General features: G+C 49.9%; 2 protein-coding genes across 4 annotated transcripts in view; both read left to right on the forward strand.

Annotated features, from left to right (window-relative positions):
• The first annotated feature begins 233 nt into the window (after positions 1-233).
• CUNH2orf72 (chromosome unknown C2orf72 homolog) lies at positions 234-11902 on the forward strand. 3 transcript variants are annotated; one of them, XM_053655299.1, is made up of 3 exons: positions 234-910; positions 3648-3873; positions 7307-11902. In XM_053655299.1, the coding sequence occupies exons 1-3, from the start codon at positions 304-306 to the stop codon at positions 7608-7610; spliced, it is 1137 nt and encodes a 378-aa protein (XP_053511274.1). In that variant the 5' UTR covers positions 234-303; the 3' UTR covers positions 7611-11902. The 3 variants fall into 3 exon arrangements, with proteins under 3 accessions (XP_053511274.1, XP_037008092.2, XP_037008093.2); XM_037152197.2 differs by having other exon boundaries at positions 3760-3873; positions 7307-7543; XM_037152198.2 differs by lacking the exon at positions 3648-3873 and having other exon boundaries at positions 7307-7543.
• Positions 11903-15655: 3753 nt separating this feature from the next.
• The window catches only part of PSMD1 (proteasome 26S subunit, non-ATPase 1), a 104346-nt gene continuing 97150 nt past the window's right edge, over positions 15656-22851 (forward strand). Inside the window, exons 1-4 of the mRNA XM_037152167.2 lie at positions 15656-15841; positions 19821-19864; positions 20305-20378; positions 20563-20732. Coding sequence (XP_037008062.1) covers positions 15811-15841; positions 19821-19864; positions 20305-20378; positions 20563-20732 — 319 coding nt within the window. The 5' untranslated portion in view covers positions 15656-15810. The remainder of the gene's footprint in view (positions 15842-19820; positions 19865-20304; positions 20379-20562; positions 20733-22851) is intronic.

Here is a 22851-nt window from a genome sequence, read left to right on the forward strand (position 1 = left end):
GATGGATGGGTGGATGGGGGAACGCAGAGCTCAGACAACAACCTCCCCCCCCCACCACCACACACACACAAGCACTGCGGAAGCTGCCTCCCTTAGAGGGCTGGGGAAGAAAACCCCTGCCGCCCCTCCCAGCTACCCGCTGGAGCTCGGAGAGCCCGGCTTGCACGCCTGGGGTCTGGCCCCACGCAGCCCTCGGGGGCGTGTCCTCCCTGGGCCGGGCGCCACCGCCAGGACAGTCCAGCCGCTGGGGCTGAAGTGCGGCGGCTGGGCTGCGGCGGCTGCAGAGGACTAGCCTCGGAGAGCATGAACCGCGAGCTGGAGGCGCTGGCGGCCCAGCCCGCGCTCCCGGGGGAGCCTCCCTTTCAAGCGCTGGTGGAGGCGGCGGGCGGACGTGGGCAGGTGTTGCTGGTGGGCGAGCTGTGGGAGCGTGAGCAGAGCCGCGCACTGCTGCGGGACTTCGCCCGGGCCGTGTTCCCGACGGAGCAAGCCGCGGGCAAGCCGGGCAATGTGGCGGCCCAGGGAGCTGGGCCCGGCGCGCCGGGGGCTCAGTTGACACTGGGGACGGCTAGGGCGCGTGCTATCCACTCGCCGCTGGTCTTCGTGCTGTGCCGCGAGTCCTCGCTGGCCGCCAGGAAGCCGCGGCGCCGCCTGCGGGAGATGCTGAGGGATGTGCGTGACCGGCGGGCGGCCGGCGCGGCGCTGGTCGGGGTGCTGGTGGCCGAGGCCGGGCCGGAGGACGCGGTGGCACCGGTGTTGCGGCGCCTGGAGGCTCTGCTACGCACGGTGTTCGGCAGTCAGGTGGGGGGCCCGGTGCAGGCTGCCGTCTACACCCCCAGCCACCCAGCCTCCAGCCTGGCAGTCCAGGCAGCTGCTAGCAGGGCCCTGCAAGAGGCCGGTCCCGCGCGACCAGGTGAGGGGGCTCGAGGCCCGGGAGGGCGGGCGGGGGTGGCGGGGGTGTGGGGCGGGAAGGCCCCCAGGTTGCAACTCTTAAGCCCCCCCCTTCATGGTGCACCGAGGCAAACGGGCCCTGAAAGGGGAGGTGCCTAGTATTGAGCCTCCCAGCTAGCTTGGAGTAGGCCCAGGGCCAGAGGTTGAGTCTGTCCAGTGAGGATCCCAAATGCGTGGGAGACAGGGGCTTAGGAAAGCCGAGGGGACGAGCAACAGAGTTGGACTCGGCGGGTCAAAGATCTGGGAGCTGGGGGGAGTTGGGAAGGGGGAGGAGATGGGAAAGACTTGGGTTGTGCAAGTTTCAAAGCGGAATCAGGACCGAACTGAGACTGGAGGGAGCAGTTTAGCGGTGCCTGAAGCTCCCAGGACGCCGCGCAGCAGGGGATGCGACGGTGGAGGATGCCCCAGTGTGTGAGCGCTGCCGGCTCCTAGGAAGAAAGGAGGGGATAGAGGCCGGGACTTGGAGGTGTGGGGCAAGGGTGTGAGCCACTGGCTGAGGGCACAGAATGTTCTAGTGCCTCTTGGCTACCCACCCTGGTCGCGCAGCCCCTGCTGTGTCTCCCTCCCTTCTCTTCACACTCTGCCGAAGTGCGGGGAGGAGAGTGAGGGTCTTTTTCTGCTGCCGTGGTCAGAGGGGTCAGAATCTCCTTAACCCCGGCGCACAAGGTTTTTCCAGGAGCTTTTCGGTGTCCTCGGATTAAAATACGGCATGAAGTTTGGCGGGTCTGGCAAAGCTGGGAGATGCGGAGCGTGCTTTATTCAACACTCCCTGCTCCCCCCTCCCTCTGCCAACCTGCTCTTCTCCACGCCCTCCAGCCTTTCTCTCCAGCCTGTGCCGGGCCAAGCCTTCCTGTGAAGCCAGAGGCTGTGCTTTGCTTCCCCAGGCACTGCTGTGTTAATCAACCCAGAGATGCCACCCTTGCAGGGAGGCCTTTTCCAGCAAGGAGCAGCGTTGGTGCCTCCGATGTCACGGACATACCTGCCAGCCTGGCCTGCCTGGGGAAAGGCCGTCCTCAGCGGTAGAGCCTGCCCTAGCCCCGCCGCCCCCTCCCCACTGGGGCTCACAACCCCTTTCCACCCTCTCTGTGAGGGCGCCGGCTAAATTTGAACGTCCAACCCTGCCTGCTGAAAGACACAGGGCATGTCCTGAGATGGACTGTCACTCTGACTGTTGATGCCAGGGGGCTCGCTGACCTGGCCCCTTGGGGGACAATTTTCTACCCCACGCACGGGTGGTGCTTAGAAAATTCTCTGAGCCCTTAGTGTCTTAACTCTTTCCCATTCCCAAGGAATTGCTTTTAATTCCCCAGAGCCAAGCTTGCTCTGACCTTCTAAGCTTTTGTACACACGTGGCAGTTGCCTGGAGTGAAAAGCTTTTTCTTTCATTCTGCCTCTTCACCTGACCAATCACATCGTACCATTCAGAGCTGGACTTCCTCCTCCAGGAAGCCTTCCCTGACCCTCCCCCCCTTACTCCTTTGCAAGTTCAAAAGCGAAATCCCCAAACCCTCCTCTGCTCTCTGATCTCTTACCACATGATTTTGTCACTTTCCCTCGTGAGTTGAATCACGACTATGTTCCCATTTCCCCGCATCTGCCTGGCATGTGGAATCCTTATTTAGAGACTAACACAAGAAACTTTTACACTTGGCCTATGACTCAATCTCTACTGCGTTAAACTCATTTCTACTTTTATTCTTTAAAAAATACTAAACAATATGAAACCTCCCCTTAATGACTAAAGGCCACGAGTGTAATCATAACTGGTTGTCCACTAACCTCTTCCGGCTTCTGCAGTGGGCAACACCGCCCACCCGTCCACACTGCTAAGGTTTTGCTCGCAGCTGCGTCTGGCTTTTTAAAGTCTCCCAACCTCCTTGCTCGTTGCCTCACGGTTGTTCCCACACTTTTAGGTTGCCTGCCTCTGGGCATGCCCGCTTACCCAGTTTGTGCCTAGTCCAGCTGCCTTTGGGTTGAAAAACTAAGAATCCGGTCTTGTTAGAACTGGGTGCAAATGAGGAGTAAATAAGCCCCAAGTAAAGAAAAACAAACAAGGCTTTCTGTGTTTGGCTGCCTGGAGTCTTTTTCTTTTTAACTCTGTTGCAATTACCTTACTCCAGGATGGTTGGGGCTCTTAGGAAACTAGAATCAACATATGAGTGTTTTGTGGGTGATTATCAAAGGAAGATTAAGTATTTATGTTAAGAAATAGTTTGAACTAATACTCGGGGAAGTTACTGCTCCCTCAGTTTTTTGTGGTTTTTTTTTTAGTGTTTTCTTTAGTGCTGTGTAATTGTAATTCATTTCACATCGCTCTCTCACTGTCCTTTCCCCAACGTGGTACCTACACCACAGGGTTTTTATAAGGATAACATGGCGTGATCTGTATACACATATAAAGCAATCCTTTTCTTCTTGTTCTTTTTTTAAAAGATTTTATTTATTTATCTTTAGAGGGCAAGGGAAGCAGAGAGGGAGAGAAATATCAATGTATGGTCGCCTCTCGTGCATCCCCTGCTGGGAACTGGCCTGCAACCCAGGCACGTGCCCTGACTGGGAATTGAACCGCGGTTGTTTGGTTCGCAGGCCCTCACTCGATCAGTCCACTGAGCTATACCAGCCAGGGCTTGTTCTTTTTTTTTAAGCACAGAAACTCCACCCCCTTCTGCAAATCAGAATCTTTGTTTTTCATCGGGCAGCTGAAACCAGGGCAGTTGACGGTCGAAGCCCTTGGTTTGCTGAACGGAAAACCTCTCCGTGGTGTCGAGCACCATCTGACCTGCGGTCTCGGACACTTTGTGTTCCTTCCAGTGGCAGGAGCCTGGGAGAGACCCGGCCTCCCTGCGCTGCTGGCGTGCTTCTCCTGGGGTCCCTGGAGCCGGAGGAAGGACCCATATGCTGCCTCCCCCAGTGGCCCAGCTCAGGGTGAGTGTGTTGGGTTCCTGGCCTCCTGGCCTCTGAGAGCTGGGTGCTTGGGATTATGGAAGTGGTCACATCACAGGGACCTCAGGGAGAGAGGGGCCCGACACCCACGAGCACTGGCCGTGTGTGCGAGCAGTGTGCGGTGCCCCTGCCACCGGCAGCCAGCACACAGGCTCGCTCAGCGGGGCTCTAGCCCAGGAGCCTCCACCTAGGGAAGGCTGTGTGGCTGTCACTCAGGTGTAGGCCATGTGGGCCTGAGGCACGCAGAGCCAGATGCATGGTCTCATAGAGCAAGTGACATTTGAGTGGGTGTTCAGAGATTTTCTCAGGCAGAAATGGGAAGATCTGAGGAGGGGGCACCGTGAACAAAGGCTTGACAGCAGCATAATGTTGTTGCTCAGAGAGGGGACCACTGTCGAGAGTGGCAGGGGTGAGATGCAGAAGGAGACTGGTGAGGGCTGAGGCTGAAGCGGAGAGTTGGGACCGAGTGGGGACCCCGGACCTGAGTCTCAGGAATAGTGAGCCCCTGGCAGTCTCTGAGCAAGGGTGTGGAGACTGCGGGTGTGTTTAGAGATGTGACTGGACTTGAGGGACAGAGCCACCAGAAGCAGAGCCCAGCTAGGAGGGGACTGCATAGTCCCAGGAGGGACATCCAGTGGCCTGGACCCAAGGGGAATGTGTTATTGGAGTGGAGAAGAAGGAGCCCGCCAGCCCGGGAGCCATTTCTGGGGTAGAACCCTCAGGCTGCTAAGTGGGGGCGAAGGAGAAGGGAGAGGGAGAGGCAGCGGGCCGCGGAGGCACGCTGAGGCTGTGCTGCGGCCCACTCGTTTGCTGCCTCACACGAGGATTCGCCCCAGGAGTGCGCGGTCAGGCGATCTCCTCCCGCGTGAACATCCTAGGGCGCACGCACACCACCGGCGGGTCTAGCCCGCTGCTCACCGAGGCAGGGTGGGGCCGCCTGTTGCTCCCGGGCCTCGAGACTGGACAGCACTTTTGTGTACAAGACAACGTGAGATTAAATCAAGCACCAGAGCAAATGGTGCAAACAGAAAGAGTATCGTCTAAATCAGGGGTGTCAAACTCATCTTCACCAGGGGCCACATCAGCCTCGAGGTTGCCTTCAAAGGGCCAGAATAATTTTAGGACTGTATAAATGTAACTGCTCCTTGACAGTTAGGGAGTTGGAATTACATTTGGCCCTTTGAAGGCAACCACAAGGCTGATGTGGCCCCTGGTGAAGATGAGTTTGACACCCCTGGTCTAAAATGATAAAAAGTACAGTAAATGTGTAAACCGGTAACATAGTCAATGTTACCATTGTGAAGCATTATGTACTGTGTGTTCTTGAATGCACTGCCCCTTTGCATGACTGGCAGCCAGTAGGTGTGTTCCCACCCACTTCCGCACCAGGCCCCGGGGACTTTTCAGCTCCGTTATACTCTCCCGGGACCACCATCCACATGCAGTCCATCCCTGACCCAAATGTCATTCTGGGCGCATGACTGTCCTCAGGGGAGCAGGTTGTAACCAGTGGAATGTGTATGACCACGCCCCCAAAGTGTACTGGACAGCATAACTTTTAAATAGAAACATTGGGTAGTGCTGTAAAATGAACTTCCATGGTGTCTCTTTTATTTAAAAAAAATCATTAGTTGATGTCATCAGTCTTCTATTGCTGAGTAACAAGTTAGCACCAATTTAGCAGCTTAAAGCAGCACCCATCTGTTCCCTCACCCTTTCTGAGGGTCAGGCGTCTGGGCCCAGCTAAGCCAGGCCTTCTGTTCATGGCCTCGGAGGCCTCGGGCTGGGACGGGCTGCATTTCTCTCTGGGGCCTGGACCCTCCCTCAAGCTCACGCGGTTGTTGGCAGAATTCGTTCATTTGCCACTGAAGGACTGAGGTCCCTGCCTTCTCTCTGGCTGTCACCTCCGAGAGGCCCCGCAGTTCCCTCCTCTAGCTGCTCCTGCAGTCGGTGGGGACTCTCCAGGCTCCTATAGGAACAATCGCAGCAGCGGCTCTCCGTCACCTTTGTCATGTGCCCAGATCAAGGGAGGGACTATCCTGTCACATGCCTGGCTGTCACCCCCCACTCAAGGGAGGGGATTATGCAGGATGAGAACCCCAGCGGGTGGGAATTTTTGAGGCCTTCTTAGAATTCTACCCATCACAGTTGAAAATTCAGCAACTACAAATGAAGGAACACAAATATTAAAAAATTACTCACCTACTTCCATCACTCAGTGGTTAATACAAACCCATATTCGAGATAGACCATTCTGGCCCTCTATCTGTGTACCTGTATCTTCTTGTACTATTTAAATTTTAATAAATTTACTTCTATATTGTGTATGAATCATCTGCATCAGATAGTTAAAATTCTTAATTGCAAAAATGTTAACTGCAACCTCTCCGTCATCATTAATTTGGATGTATCTGCAAACTAAAGGAAAATAAATCAAAGGAATAAAATAATAGTATGTAAATCTTAACTCTCCTTTGTAGCATTTACACATTGCTTAATCCCCTGTAGAACTGAATGTACTGAAATGCAAATTGCATTAGTAGACTATACATATGCATTTATAACATGGAGAATAATATGGAATCATACATACCAACATTTCTACATACGTTTTTGGAATGTGCTTCCTTCATCGATAGAGTATTGTGACTGTGCAGTGTCCCACGGCAATAATTACATGTCAACAGCACCTTTTATCCTTTTCTTTAGGTGATTATAGATTCACACACACTTCAAGAAATCGTACAAAGAGATCCTGCATACACTTCACCCAGTTTTCCCCAGTGGTCACATCTTGCAAAACTATAGGATAATATCACAGCCTGGATACTGACATTGAAACAATCCACAGATCTTGCTCAGATTCCCCCAGTTTTACTGATACGTGTGTGTGTGCGCGTTTAGTTCCATGGAACTCTAGACATTTTCAGTGCCTGATCCCACGGTGTGGGCGAGCCAGTTCATGCATCCGATCCCTCCGTGGGACTTCAAATCGGTTAGGATGCAACTGGTTTCAGGGAAAGAAACCGTGACTCAAACTAGCACAAGCAGCGAGGGCTTCGTTATCTCACCTGAAAGAAGGTGGATTCGGCGTCAGGGCTGGGTGACCCAGGGGCCCCGGCAGGGACTCGGGTTCTTTTCTTCTCTCTGCGGGGCCATCCTTCTGTTGTCCCATCCTTCTCTAGTAGCAGGACGGCTGCAGCATTTCCACTGATTACGTTTAATGATTTCCTTGAGATAAAATCCTAGACATGGAATCGCTGGGTCAAAGGGTATGTATATTTTTAAGGCTTTTGATATATATTTTGTTGTCGTTTAAGTAGAGGTCCCTGGAGGCCGTTTTTTCCCTTCCGATCCTAGCTTACTTGCTGAGAAACTCCATCTTCTGATCAGGGGGTCCCCTCTTGTGTTCCAGGGAACTCCCAGGAACCCGAGGAGGAGCTGGCACTGACAGTCATACTTCCCAACGGAGACTGCGAGGATCCCGGAAAGCCGTCGGGGGCCTGCCATGGAGCTGTCCACACTCCCCCCTCTCCTCCCGAGCCTGCTGGGGACTCAAGATGAAGGCTGCACCCCTGGGCTGCCCCAGCTCTGACCTGCAGGCTGGAGGCTGGCTCCTCATCGCTGAGTCCTCAGGCCTGTCCGTGTTGACACTGGGGTGGCCGTCGCTAGGAAGACCCCACCTTTGGGGGACTGCCGCTTGGTCAGATTCCCAGTAATGCAGCGGGACTTAGGAAGCAAAGCTGGACCTACGAAAACAGACCATCTGACAATTTGCCACCCACGTCATATTTGGTCACGCCGGTCCGAGTGAGGTGGCTTCTTCTCTCTCTCTGTGCTGCTGAGATGGAGGGCGGTCCACTTGGAGGCCCTGTGGTGCTGTGGCGCCCGCGATTGCATGCATGGACATCCATCATTTCAGGTGTGACTGGAAAAAAACCCGGACCAGAAGTCATCAGACTGAGGGCAGAGGGGCTTGGACTGGTCACTCAACCAGTGGCCAGACTACCCCGCCCAGGCAGCCCTAGGAGTGTGTGTGTGTGTGTGTGTGTGTGTGTGTGTGTTGGTGGGGTCACTGGGACTGTGGCAGGCCCCTGGCATTTAGCAGGCATCTCACATTATGTGGGACAAACTCCAGCAGCACAGAACTGTTCTGCTCAAAATGCCCATCATGGCATCTTGGAGAAATTCTGAATCAGTCCATCTCTTCCCCCCGTCAAATCCTAGGAAGAGTCCCCCAGAGCAGAGAGGGTTGGGCTTCCTGGGACTCCTGAGCAAGCTGGAATAAAGACCCCACTGCCACCCGGGCGGAGGGGCCAGAGTCGGGCTGCTCGGTGTGCTGATGGCCTGGAGCAGAAATAGCCTTACACACCTGTGAGAAGAAAGGGCTCTCTTTCTTCCTCATGGTGACAGTGACTTTCTGGGCCAAGTCCTGGAGAATAAGGATGCTGGGAACTGTCCACAGCACCAAACAGAAGGGAAGGTAGGTTATGGATTGACACCATAGGGCATAAGGCTTGCTCTCAACCTTAGGTCCTAACCCAAGGTCAAAGCCGACCCAGCCCGAAGGTGCTGAGTGCCTGAATCCTTCTGTTCTCTGTCTGTGAGTCAGACAAGGTCAGTGATGTTCCCTTAAAAGCCAGCAAGGCCATCTGTTCTCTCAGAGGGAATTCTTCATTACCCCCTGTCTCTTCCTCACCTGCCTCTGGAGAAAGCCAGTCTTTGGAATGGCAAGGATAGCTCTTGACCTTCCCGAGCAGAAAGTGCTATCCAAGGGAAGCAGCTAAATGCATTCATTCATGCATGATTCATTCAGCAGCCTGCCCGCTGCCACGTACCCTCCTTGAGCTGTTTCCGCTCTCTCTGTGACGGTGCCAAAATGGGGAATGGGAAAACTCCTGTGGCTGGGGGGTGAGGTTAAAGAGGACCCCTTCACGCCCTATGCCTCCGTTTTTCCTCCACAACCGGGGGCCTGATCCCTGTCCGAGTGAGGGCAGGCAGGACGCCACCTCGTCTGCGGCGGCTTGGCAGCATGTGCCATTTTGGCCTTGCAAAGCCATCTCACCGGTGGAAGGGCCCAGCTGGCTTCCTTCTGCACAAGAATGAACGCAATGAATTACTGCTGATTTTGGTTTTAGGGGGACTGGTATCATCGAAGCTGCTATATATTTTTTCTATTTTTCCATGAATTTCTTCATAATGATTTGATTAGAATTTTATTATTTGGTGGGAGGAGGGAGCTTTTCTTAAGTTAGAAAATTGTCTAAGCCAGAAGTCACAGGGCAGCAGCCTCTCCTGCATTTAAAAACTTAGGAGTTCGTTGTCGATATTGGGAACCTAGGAGATTGCACGTAAAAAAAAAGCTTGGTTTCTGGGATAAGGATGGGGCGTGCCGTCAGCTCCACTTTGCTGTAGTGCCCCCCACACGTGGGCCCCTCTCCCCATGCCCACCCCCCTCCCACTGCACTTCACTTAGAAATGACCTCTGCCGGGTCCCGGTCCTGGTGGGCATTTGAGTGCCAAGCCTCTGGCATAAAGGGTGGTTTACACATTTCCCCATTACCTTCAGTGTTTCCTGTGAATGGTGGAAGAGAGAAGGTCTTCCTTGATAAACCTTAAACCTTGATAAGGTTTAAGTTCTGCCCCCAATTGATAGAGATGGGTCTGAGGTCCATCCCGGCCCATCCCGGCTGCCGTGAGACATGGCCAAAACACTCACAAGGCTCTTTTCTAGAAGGCAGAAGAGTTAAGTGCTGGGAGGGACCTTGGTGGTGGGTCTCCCCTCCAAGGACGATTACCAGGTCTGAAAGCTGGTGGCGGGCCTGTCCGAGGGCAGACACCCGGGTGAGGTGAGTGGTGCCAGCAGCCGTGGGTGTGGGGCCTCCAGTCAGGTCGTGGCCCCAGGCTCATGGGCACTAATCTTTCTAACGTGGCAGTTGTATTGCATCTGACTCGGTAATTCCTTAGGTCTAATAAAGCCAGGCAGCACTTCGCTGCTGTCTGAGCAAAAACGGAATGGATCTTCCCCTTTCTTCCCTGGAGGCGGTCCTCTCGGGAGCCCCCGGGAGCCGGGTGTCTGGACAGATGGTGGGAACCTCTGAAATAGTTTGTCCTGAAAGTCCCCCAGTCCTGCCCTGACTGACATCTCTCCACAACTTTATTGGCTGGGGTTAGAAAGTAAATATATAGATTGTTGAAGAGATAGGATTTAGCTTGGTGTTTAATGGGAGGTGTGTGTGGGTGTGTGCACACACTCCTGTTGAACGAGATAAAGTAGCCCTAACGGGGTCTCAGAGAGCCTTGTATAATGTATGTGCCGCAGTTTCTCTCCTCTCAGCACCAACTGCACTTGTCTTGTCTCTCAGACCAACTGCACATGGGAGGTTCCTGGGTTGTCAAGCCCAAACCATGGCTGAGGGGCCCAGGGCTGAAACCCCCAATTGTGACCTCAACAAACCCCTCCTACCCCAGACAGGGAGCCAGGACCCAGCGTCACTGGGAAAGGTGGGCGACAGCTGCATTGACTTGGATTAGCAGGCGGTACTCTGGGCGCAGCAGAACCACGCTGCGGCCTGGCTCCCGGGCCTGGCTCCTGGGCATGCAGAGGCCTGTGCTTTGTCCTGTTTGGGCAGCAAACACAGCCAGTGCAATGGAGGAAGCCAGTTGTTCGTACCCAAGAGCAGCATCACTCCTCCTGACCTGGTTTTGTGTTTTAGTGAATCAGGCACTGAGGTGGACATGGAATTTGGCCTGGACAGCCTGCCCCTAGTACAACCTTGGAGTGGAAGGGAAATGGCGTACGAAGTAGGGTAAACAGCCAGGGTCCTGTAGGAGTCCCTCAGATGCCTTTGGCCCCTGAGTCTGCGCACTCTGGTTGCATTATGTGTGGGCTGCCTAGTTGGGAGCAGAGACAGAGCCTTCCCCATGGGACAATGCCATGAGTCGCAGGGGCCAGGTGAGCTGGCTCAAGTCCAAACCCAGGCTGGGCACTGGAGCCACTGCGGATCCAGGTGGGGGGACACCCTGTCTGGCTTCCTCCACGTTGGTCCTCTTTAACATCACTCCCCAGCCCCAGCCAGGGCGCCTGCTGGACATGCAGATCCAGCCTGTTTGTCCCTTGACAGGTGAAACTCAGAGGCCCTCAGGCCACAGTTCAGACTGTGAGTCCTGTGTCAGCCTTGCTGCTGTCCTGCACTGCAGCGTGCTTGGAGGAACTAGGCGCCTGGCTTAGTCCTTGCGACCGAGCCCTCACTTTGAGTCCTGGTGGTAGAAACCGGGGCTCCGTCTTGTCGCCATGGGCTCCTTCTCTCTTTTACTGGCTACCGAGCTCTTCTCAGAGCAGGTGCTGCCTCGGCTCATTACCCCAACCACAGACTCCTCTCGGCCCGACCACCTACCACCCCAGGGACACTGCCCGCTCCAGCAGTCCTGGCTGCCGGGACAGCCACTCCCAGTCCCTTGCTCTCTGACGGGAGTGGGTCTCAGCCTCTGTGCCCGGTCTGGTCTGGGCATGTGCCAGCACCAACGAGAAGGCAGGACAGAGAAGCAGGCCAAGGGCCGGGCCTGAGTGGGAGGTCAGAGGGGACAAGACGTCGGGTGGGTCTAGACCGGCCCTGCCCAGGAGAAATGTAGCATCAGGCACCTGTAGCTTTAGATATTCCAGTAACCATGCTGGAAAAACAAAAAAACAGGTGAAATTAATTTTAATAATATATTTATTTAGCTCAATATGTCCAATATAATATCATTTCATCTGTAAATATTTTAAAAATTTAATGAGACATTTGTATCTCAGAAATCCTGTGAGAATTTGCACCTACAGCCCAATTCAGAGATTCGCTGTTTATCCAAAAATACTTGGTATGTCCTTACATTTTTGTTAAATTTACAGCTAAATTCACATCCTCAATTTGTTTCAAACATACTTAAAAGTTTTCCTGTAGCTTAATCGGGTATCAGTCTTTAGCTTGCAATGAGATAAAACTAAATTTAAAATGATTTCCTGGGTTGCATTAGCCTCATTTCAAGTGCTCCATGGCGCCCATGGCTAGAGGCAAAGGGGCGGGACGGTGACCTGCCTTGGGGGTTCACTGTGGCTCCTCCAACCCCTGGCCACTTACCCAGAGCCTGCTGGTCATCCCAGACCCTGGACAAGGGGACAACAGTGGTTCCCAGGATCAACTCGTTCAGGGCAACCTTTCGGTCGAGGAGTTAGTTCCCTTCCTGGACACCATCCTCAGAGGGAGCAAAGCCCGCGCCTCTGATGGCTTTCCAGGGCTCTTTGTGCCTCAGTGCACCCGGCCAGTTCCAGCCTTGGCCAGGCGTTTCCCTCGCACGCAGCACTCACCCACGGGAGGAAGGCCCATGTCACTGGGAGACTGCACTTCACACTTCTGCTCCCAAGGATAAATGCTTTTACTCTAAAAGCATGTGGCATGCGTGAGTGCTGTACGTGAAGCAAGCACCAGCCTCGGGGCCAGTCCCGGTGACAAAAGCTCTGAGGTTTAGTGAGCACTGCTCTATGCCAGACCCTGGAAGAGAGCACATCCCCTCCCAGCGCTCTTGCCATGTAGGTGGGCCCGCCCCCTCTGTGGCCGGGCTCCGGTCATCACACAGCCACAGGGCTGCTATGCGGCAGAGCAGGGATTTCATCTGTGTCTGCTGGCTGCAACGCCCGCTCTTTCCACCTCATCACGCTGTAGCTCAAAAACCAAACAAGCCCAGTTCCTGGCAGTTGGTCTGAGCCTTCCTAAGATCCAGGATTTAAATGCCAAGAGGCTAGGAGTTTGGCTGGGCGTGGGATGGGGTGAACTTCCCTAGTTCCTTGCCTTCTGCTGAGCATTATGCCCACTAGAGGGCGCCGCGCGGAGATCCGGAGATGCTCTGGCAAAGCGTAGTAGTGAATCCTGTCCTAGGTGGGCGCACAAAGTGCGCCTGCTGGCGGTTCCCTCCCTTCACCCTCGCACAGGCCCCGGCCAAGCCCAAACCTGTGAGAGCCCACAGCTGTCCTCCTCTGGGCTCTAAGACGTTTTGTGTCACTCCTAAAATTAGAGGGATGTAGTTGTGCATAAACAGAGCACTTGGTAAGAATTCTTCCCTGTGATTTTACTACGTCCTAAATCTTCTCTGAAAATAAATAGAGCTTGTTCTAGAGCACAGGTGGCAAACACAAGGGCACGCAGAATCCCCCTCTTCACCTTGTTTTATCCAGCCTGACACCTTGTTTCTGCCCTGGCGTCAGCGCCGAGCTCCTTGCCCCTAGTTAAGGGGTAGTTACATCTATACAGCCCTAAAATTACATTCGGCCCTTTGAAGGCAACCACGAGGCTGATGTGGCCTCCAGTGAAAATGAGTCTGACACTCCTGCTCTAGAGTCTTGGAGAGGGCCAGAGTTTCGGAGACATAGGTCTGAGTTCTAGCCTTGTGTCAATAACTATCTGACCCTTTGTTCATCCATTCGTCCAACAAATATTTACTGGGCACTTACCACGTGCTTGACACTGCAAGTTACTATAGGGACACTGAGATGAGTAAGATGCGGCTGTGCCCTTGAGTACTTCCTTGTTCAGTTGGGACACAGGCAAAGAGACATAACTATAGCTGTAGTAGGGAAAAGGCTGTAAGGGGAAACGTTGTGGAGTAGTCAAGGAAGGCTTCCTGGAGGAGGTGCTGCTTTAGTGGGACCCAAGACAAGTCATGTTCGACAGAGGTGAGAAGGAAAAAGCCTCCAAGAGCAGGCACCAAGGTCAGAGTCAAGGTACATAGCCTCATGGCTGCTCTGGGAGTCACAATGGTTCTGGATGGCTGGAGGGTGTCATGACAGGTCAGAGGGGTGAGGCATAAAGATGGAGGGTAAGCAGGGTTGGGTGAAAGCCCTGGAGGAGCTTGGAGGAGAGAGTCCTTCTCTTCCTTATTTCCGGTAGTGCTCCGGTAGTGCCAGCCAGGCTGCGAGATAGTAGAGAAGAAGTAGTCAAGGCTGTTGGAAGCTCTTGCACCTAGGAAGGAACAGGGGGAGGTGACCAATGAGCAAAGGAGTGACATGGGAACTGGGCTGGTGTGAGAGATAATAAGGAGACCAGATCTGTTGTTGACCAAGTCAAGGATGCTCCCTGGGTCCTGCTTCAGCGGCTAATGGATGTCCTTCACCACACTGAGATCAAGGCAGGAGGCATGTGGGAAGGGCTGGGAGGCATGGATAAGCGTGTGCAGCTTTGAGGTCGTTAAGGAGCATCAAGCAGAGATGTCTGGCAGGTGTGAGTCTAGTGCTCCGGAGAGAGGGCAAGGCTGCAGGGATACATTTGAGGAGCCACCACCTTATCCATTGCAATTGAAAGCATCACCCTCTCGTAGGGAGAGCAAGGAGTGAGAAGACAGCTGTGGACAGAAACACACAAGAAGGAGCAGAACAGAGCCAAGATGGGGCTGAGGGTTTCAAAGAGCAGCGGCAGTGGTCAGAATTTAGTTTGGAAAGATAGCTCCGATTACAGAGTGCAGAATAGGATGGAGAGGCAGAAGGCACAGGCGGGGCAGCCATCCAGGCAGGAGAGCAGCTTCCCTATGTCTCCATTGCAATTCACCATCCTGCGGAGCTATCGTGTCTGCTTGCTCATTTCCATTACCTGTTAGCGTTTGTGATTCCTCTAGGAGTCTGGGGAACACGAGCGTCTGTGCCAGGGATTGGCCCAAGTGCCTCTGTAAAATGATACTTCCAAATATTCAATCTACTCAAAGGGGAGTACCTTTCAACCCAAGCTATTGGGTCTTCAAAGGTGTTTAATAATTATATTTAATATATTTTAACAACCATAGCTTAAGAATACTGGCTTTTTAAAAATTCACACGTACCTTCAAATGTGTTATCAACCAAGTTTTGATTCAACCACGAAACGTTGGCTTGTGCCAGTAGGTTACAGTGTTTTGAGAAATAAGCTTCAGTAATTGCTGCCCAATTAAAGTGAAAGGTGAGTGGCTTAAAAATACCATCATTTGCTACCAATATTTGTCAATGCTTTCTTAGTACTATTGAGGTAAATTGGCTAGTGAGGCCGGTGTAACACTCACTGCACACCACGAGCACCACTGCCATTTCAAATTTCTGAAGACATATTAAAAATCAAGAACCTGAAGAGAGGAGCCAGGCAGATGGAAGGCAAAAATGAAAGACTTGTTCTCTCCTTTGTAACACTTTTCAAAAAAGTGTATAACTTTTTATAGTTAAAATTTTTCAAACCATGTAAATGTACAGTATTAACTATTCCAAATGGAAATGCAAATTACTATTGTTCAATTTTATAACAAATAATAGTTTCCTTATTATAATAAAGGGATTTCTATGAGAATTTCTTTTGAAGACGGGCTCTGCTTTTTAAATTCTTTTTGATGAACACCTTTTGAAGAATACGTTCTTTGCCACGTCCTTAATCCCCAAAGGCTAGGCTGGAAGGGAGCTACAGTGAGACCTCCCACGCAGCAGGTGACGCTGCAGGCACAGCTCGCACTTCCCCTCAACTCCCTTTTTTCAGCAAAGGCGGGTGACGTGCGGATGGGGGGCCTCTTTCTAGGGGTGGCTATTCTGAAGCCTGATCCCCGGTGCAGAAGAGTGTCCCTCCAAGCCGTAGGAGTTCTGACCTCGATGAGGGTTAGAGAAAACCGTAGAGTTCTCTGTGTATCCTTCAGCTCGGGCCAGGGCGGCGGTGGCGGCGCGGAAGACGTAGACCCGGGGAGAACTGGTGCTGGGCGGCAGGCGGGTCGGTGGGCAGCCCCGAGTCGGGCAGGGTCCTGGGCGAGAAGTGAGCCGGCGGTCCGAGAAGGCGACTGACTGAGCAGCGCACCAGGGCAGTGAGGAGGCACGGCAGAGCCAGCGGGTCCTAAGCTGACAGATACACTGCGGCGCCGGGCGACGAGAGACCCGGCGGGCGAATGCAAGGCGCAACCATGATCACTTCAGCCGGTGAGAGTGACCGCAGCGAGCTCCAAAAGGGAGGAGCCGCTACGCCGGCTTTTAGCTGAGTCAGGGCCGGTGACTGGGCACCTCCCGGCGGAGCGCCGGCCTAGGCGGCCGCTCGCCGCCCATGGCCCCCTCGGGAGCCGGGGGTCGGCAGTGTGGCCGGGTCTGTCTGCGGGTCCCGCGACCCCCTCGGGCTCGGGGAAATGGCTTCAGGTCCCCCCTCTGGGCATCCGTCCCGCCACACCCCCGTGCTCCGATCCGAGGGGCTTCCTGGGCCCTTCTCCGACCCGGAGAGTTTCCTTTGATTGTAATCCCCCCGAAGTGGGCCGCGTGGGGCCGGCTGATCCCAGTCCTTACTAGCAGGTGGTTGGGACGGGACGACCCCCCTCCCCTGTGTGGCCGGACAGTGAAGGCGGTCTGGCTACTCTGCAAATTCTCGTGGACCTGCTTCAGCTCCATTCTCCCTGGAGTGAAACCTGGAATTCGACTAGAGGCGGGTCGGTTCTGGGTCTCCTGCCAGGGTGTTCGGTTAAGCAGCAGGGAAACTTTGTGTGCGGTGAAGGCGGCATGACACTGAGCAGCAGGCGGGCTCCGGTGTTTGAGGCCAGGTACTCAGTGGATAGTATCCCGCGGTGAAGGAAGAACGCGCGGGTGTGCCGAGCAGGTTTCGTGCCCTTGCCTGGCCATCGTGTCCGTGGGTTCGTGCGATGACGCTCGGCACAGGGTAAACCATAGCAATCAAGTTTAAGTGGCGACTTTTAAACGCCTTCGCCTCCCGTTGATTGGCTTAGAGCTGTCCACAGCCGTGGTGCTTTTTTCGTTGCCTGCCTGCGTACCCTTTTCTCGTCCCGTTTCACTCTGCACTTGGCCCACAGATACTGTGTGGTAGGCAGCTGGTGGTCAGAAGACAGTAAGTTGTACTGGGGAGGAGCTCTAAACCCCATTTTTATGAGGACTGTGTAAAGAAACTGGTGGCGATGCAGGGAGACGTGAGTCATTTGAAGAGCTGTCACCTGTCCCTGGAATTCGACGTTTGCTTCGGAAAAAAGAGATTTAGGTGATTGGGATATGAGTTTTAGTTTGGTGTTGCAGAAGGAAGAGCTTTACCGGTCAGAGCTCTCTAGCGATGAAACGAGCCCGGTGTCTTGTCGCCCCTAAATGAGGCCTCGTTCTATGTCACATCTCCCCTGCACTGCGTCCTAGCCCAGACCTCACGGGTCCCTTGCCTGGGTCACCCTGACAGGCTGAAGGCTGTTTTTCCACCATTACTTCCACACAGTCCTTTTAAAAAAATCTTCACCCAAGGATATGTTTATTGATTTCTTTAGAGACAGTGAAAGAAACGTAGATGTGGGGAACATCAATTATTTGCCTTCTGTATGCGCCCCAACCCGGATCGAACCCGCAGCCTTTTGTTTAAGAGACTGGACGATGCTTCAACCAACTGAGCCACCCAGCCAGGGCCATGCAGTCCAGTCTGTAGCAGTCAGAGTATTCTTTTAAAACTCTCATCACGTAATACCATTCTTTTCCTTAAAGTCCTCCAGTGCTGTTCGTGGTGTTTAGAGTAAAATCCAGGCTCCAACCCGAAGACCTCCTGGGGCGATTTCTGCCCCATGTGCACTGCCGGCAGCCTCACTGCGCTGTGCCCTAGTCACACTGGCCGCCTTTCTGCGCCTTGACTGTGCCCGCTTCTCTCCTGCCTCCAGCGTCCTGCACATTCTGTTGTGTCCTCAGGCTCCTGTTCCTCACGTTTCCGCTTAGCCTCTCAGTCTTTGGTGTCAGTTGGTCAAATGTTGGTCATTGCTGATCACTGACACATGCCACCTACCTCTGGCCCCTCCCTTCATCACAGTTCTGTAATGACTTTGTTTACTGGTCTGACAACTGTCTTTCTCTGTGGTAGAATTTTGGGCAGGAAACTTGTTGTTTCATAATTCTTAGAATATTGCCTAGCAGATGGCCAAAGTTCAAAAGTATGTCTTGAATGAAGAAATCAGTCCCTAGACTAGAGTATTTGAAGTAGAGACTGGAAGAGCATCGGTGGGAATACAATAAGAAGAATTTGAAACTGTGGAGTGTGGCAGGAGTGATGATATTTAGGGTGTATTTGTTACTGTCATTTGTTACATGTCCTGGATTTTGTATCAGCTTCTGCTCCAGACCTCTTGTCAGGTTATTTCCGAGCCTTTTGCTCTCATTGGTTTAGGATCTGTCCCTGGTGCTAAGTGCTAAACAGGCTAGCAACATGGCTCTGTTGTGGACTGCTCGGTTTACTTGTCCATTTTTCCACTGGGCACTGAGAACACAGGGCCGAGTCAGAGGCCATTGCACAAGTTGAGTTTTTCAAGAGGCTTGACAAAGACAGGGAGAAAGAATAGGTGTTTGCTGGAGAGAGGGAGATGAGAGACTGAGTGGGCTCATGGTGGTCTCCACTCCTCTTCCCCTCCTGACCCCCAGAGCCAACCATTTTAAACTTCTAAGCTGTTTCTTCTGGAATACATCTCCATGTTTATAAGTAACATCCAAATGTTGCTACAAATTGATGCAATGATTTTATATAATATCTGCTGATTTCCTATTGTGAGATTTTTTTAGCATCCTTAACTTTTTCCATCTCATGTTCTCCCACCCCCATCTAAAGGAGAGTGCTGTGTTGTTGTTATGAAAATTTCTCTTCTCTTTCTGTCAAAGCAGTTCAAATACATTATTGGTTGGTGATACATAATGGGTTAGTCTTTTTAGTATTTTGATAAAATATCCCATTTATGATCTGTTCACATTGAAAGCATTGTGTTTATTAGCTATTTCACATCGCAAGTTTGCAGTTCTCCCTCACCCACTGATTGCATTCTTTAATTTCTCTTCTTTCCATGCTGTCAGTTCAGTCTCTTCTGCATTTGTTCACCAGTGTAGGGTAACAAGGTTTTTTATCTGCTTTTAGAATAGTAGTATGCCCCAGCTAGCAAAATGGCATAGTTTTGTTTGCTAAAGTTTGTATTCTCTCCTGTATGGCTTTCTAAAGACTACTGAACCTGTTTTAGCAAGCTTACACTTATCAGTAAGAAATGGTTATATTTCCTAGGTAAGTCGCCTTGACACTTTTTAACCAAATCACAATTTCATCTCAGTGTTCCAGAATGATTTGAAGACCTACATCGTATCTGAGAGGCAGTTTGATTTCCTTTAAAGGTCTGAGGACAATTCCCATTGTATTTTTTTCTTTTTCCTTCAGTATTCCCTTTGACATATGACTGTATCTTAAGATGCTTTTCTTTTTTTTTCTTTTTTCCTTTACTGTCCACTGTTAGTGCTAACAGCTCAAGGTCATATGGGGAACACTATACTTGGGTGAAGTCACAATAAGTAAGATTGCTTATCACTTAACAAAACCTAGGTTACTTGTGGTACGAAGGTGGCACCTTTGTATAGGCATCTTGAAATAATTACAATATTTTACCCTGATGTGTCGATGACTAAATATTCCCTTCTTTTGTATATAATTATGTAATTGTTTATGTATTTTGGAATAATTTTATTCTAAATTTGTAAGGGAAAGTTCCCTGTTTCGATCAGTAAATTACGTCCTTGATTTTCAAACTACAGTGAGCATCAACATCACAAGGAAGGCCCGTGGCCCTGTTGTTGGGCCCCATCCCCACAATTTCTGATGCAGTAAATCTGGGATGGGCCAGAAATTGGCATTTTTAATGAATGTCTAAGCAATGCTATTGGTCCAGGGATTACTCTTTGAAAACCAATGAATTAGGCAAACAATGTGATATATGTAGGGTTATGAGAGTTTGATAACAGTTAATTCTTAAACTTTGAAATAAACCTGTACAATTTTAAAGAAAAATAATTATTCCTCTAGTGAAGTCACCCTTCAGAAAAATACTTACTTTTTCCAACTACCATATATTTTGACTAAGTTAGTTTTTCTCTTAGCATATATAATCATGATATACCTTTTGTCTTATAGCTGGAATTATTTCTCTTCTGGATGAAGATGAACCACAGCTTAAGGTATGAGCGAAAGAAAAATCAACTGGGCATAGTACAAATACTGTGAAGCTCTTTGAATTCAATATTACCTGTATATCTTCCATCATTTAAAATCGCCATCCTGCCCAGCCTGTGCCCAGTCATTGAAGCCTACCCCCAGAGGACAGTGTTTTGAGAACAGCATTTGGCTTTCCCTAGTTTAACAAAGCCAAGGCTAGTAAACCTCAGTGTGGCTCCTGAACACAGCACCCCCCTTCCGTTTATCAACAGCATGAAGAAATTGTTTCTTCTTTGTAAACCAAAGAGAAAATATAAGGCAGTTGGTAAATTTTTATATTTGTCACAGATTAAAAGTTTTAGTTAAATATGATAATTTTGCCATAGATTTGTTGGAAACTATTTTTAAGGAAGTGTAATGTTGAGTCTGTCTCAAAATTGAATTTTTTCTTTATCTTCTACAGGAATTTGCACTACACAAATTGAATGCAGTTGTCAATGACTTCTGGGCAGAAATTTCCGAATCTGTAGACAAAATGTAAGAAATTACTTTATTAATTGGGATAAAGTAGATCAACCTAACTTATCTGTAGATGTGGGTCTTGTGGTTTACTAATTCACTTATAAATTTTTTGCTACTAAATTGTGGCTTGAATATTTAGACTTGGGATTTTTAAGGAAAACCACAGTTTGAACTAGGCCTATACTTCCTGTTCTTTCAGAGAAGTTTTGTATGAAGATGAAGGTTTCCGGAGTCGGCAGTTTGCAGCCTTAGTAGCATCTAAAGTATTTTATCACCTGGGGGCTTTTGAGGAGTCTCTGAATTATGCACTTGGAGCAGGTGACCTCTTCAATGTCAGTGATAACTCTGAATATGTGGAGACTATTATAGGTAATTATCTTCCATCTGCTAAATAAAGCTTTATCTTGTCAGCTTCTTTCTTGCTTTAGTGCATATAGCATTTTTTTCCTTGAATTACTTTTTGATGTTGGCAAATTTTGTTTTAATTGGAAATTAATAATTTTTCTACAGTAATTTTATGCAGGGTGAGTTTTTAATTCTAATTTCTAATTCTGTGCTTTACTCTTTTTTTGTCGTAATAAACAGTAACATTAATAATAAGGATAATTAAAAAGACACCTCAAAAATACTTTAAGAATGAATCTAAGAAATGGTTCAGAAACAGTGAACTTAATCAACACGAAGATAGCTATCTCAGTGTTTATGATTATCTCTAGCCCGTTGAGCATACTGTTATATTAAAAAATTAGGCCCTGGCTAGTGTGGCTCAGTGGATTGAGCACTGGCCTGCAAACCAAAGGGTTGCTGGTTCGATTTCTAGTCAGGGCATGTGCCTGGGTTGTGGGCTAGGCCCCCAGTAGGAGACATGCAAGAGACAACCACACATTAATGTTTCTCTCCCCTCTCTGTCTCCCTCCCTTCCCCTCTCTCTAAAAATAAATAAAATCACTTAAAAAAATTAAATGTGGTTATTATGAGTGCCAAATTAAATGATAGCAATTTATATAGAGTTGTTTCTAATACAGGAAACCTTTATTGTGTATCTTCATTGTACTACGCACTGGGCTAGTCATGCTTCATACTGTGGCTTATTCTGCAGCTGCTCTATGAGGAATGATCTAGTCCTCTTTTACCAGTGAGAAAATTTGGGTTTCAAGATGATCAACACACACGGCAACTAAATAGGAGGGTCAGAATTTAAAACCCAGGTTACTTGAAAATCTATACTGTTTCTACTGGAACCATCATTTTCTCCTTTGTTTCTTTTTTAAAGTGAGGAGATAGCATACAGGCAAGGCTTCTGATTCTCTGTCTCAGCAACGTTCAGTCTTTTTCATCTCATGGCACACGCACTAATTAATTACCAAAATTATGTGGCACGCCAAAAAATACAGTTTTTGCCAGTCTGACAAAAAACGGGTATAATTTTGATAGATTTACCAAAGAAATAATAGTAATTAACTACCCTTTTTCCCCCAAGGTGACTTTTTAAAAAACCCAGGTGCCTATATTTGTATATAAGGGTTTTTGGTACCAAGAATTAACCAATCAGATACAACCTTATGTGACATGACCAATAAGATGCAACTATATTATATGACCTGTTGATACATATTTATAGTTCAAGACAAGGCATGCATACTGGATGGCTATTGTTATATTGGCGCTTTTTATTTTTTAATTTGATCTAAAGGAAAAGAGATCAGTCCCCCTGACTAAATAGTCAGGTATCACGTGTTTTAAAAATTCTTGTGGCACACCAGTTGAATATCACTGCTCTGTTGCAAGTTGAACCAATTATGTATGATTTTGTTGAAAGATTTTGTAACTTTAAAAAAGTATTTGAAAACTTTTAATCTAGTAGATGAAAGGAAGGATTGCACACCCTTCAGACATGTCCTTATAAAGAGCAAGCTTTAGATTATAGTTACAGAGAACCCAAGGGTGTGTTCTCTGTCTAGACTGTATAGTATGGCAGTTTTTTGAATACTCGATTAAGAGAAAAGCTGCATTATTTACCTGAGCCCTGGGGAGGAAAACATTAGTATTCTCTTTCAGAAGTTGGGAAATGCTGCATGAGGTGGTCCAAGGGGGTGCTTTCAAATGTTCCTGAAGTTCTGAGTAGGATTCTGTTTTCACATTTTTAATAAGTTTTTGCTGTGATAATGTGAAAGGTTCCCAGTAACTTTACTGCTGTTGAACACTCATTGGAGTTTTCATTTGTGGATCCTATAGAAAGAACAAATGGTTTCCTTTTTTATTTTATTTTATTTTTTAAAGATTTTTTGAAGAGAGGGGAAGGGAGGGAGAAAGAGAGGGAGAAAAACATTGACCAGTTGCTTTTCACATCACCCCTAACTGGGGACCTGGCCCACAACTCAGGCATGTGCCTTGACAAGGAATCAAACCAGCAACTGCTCGGTGCACAGGACGGTGCTTAGTCCACTGAACCACACCAGCCAAGGCCAGATGGTTTTTAAAAATCAAC

The sequence above is a fragment of the Artibeus jamaicensis genome, unplaced genomic scaffold (assembly GCF_021234435.1).
Source record: "Artibeus jamaicensis isolate MK-2021 breed Jamaican fruit bat unplaced genomic scaffold, CSHL_Jam_final contig_944, whole genome shotgun sequence".
Classification (NCBI taxonomy): Eukaryota; Metazoa; Chordata; class Mammalia; order Chiroptera; family Phyllostomidae; genus Artibeus; species Artibeus jamaicensis.

Bases quoted from the DNA above. Each gene is read 5' to 3' on its own strand.
- CUNH2orf72 (XM_053655299.1), top strand. From the start codon at position 304: ATGAACCGCGAGCTGGAGGCGCTGGCGGCCCAGCCCGCGCTCCCGGGG. The intron at 911-3,647 runs GTGAGGGGGCTC...TTCATCGGGCAG, and splicing joins GGCCGGTCCCGCGCGACCAG to CTGAAACCAGGGCAGTTGAC. The intron at 3,874-7,306 runs GTGAGTGTGTTG...CTTGTGTTCCAG, and splicing joins CCCCAGTGGCCCAGCTCAGG to GGAACTCCCAGGAACCCGAG.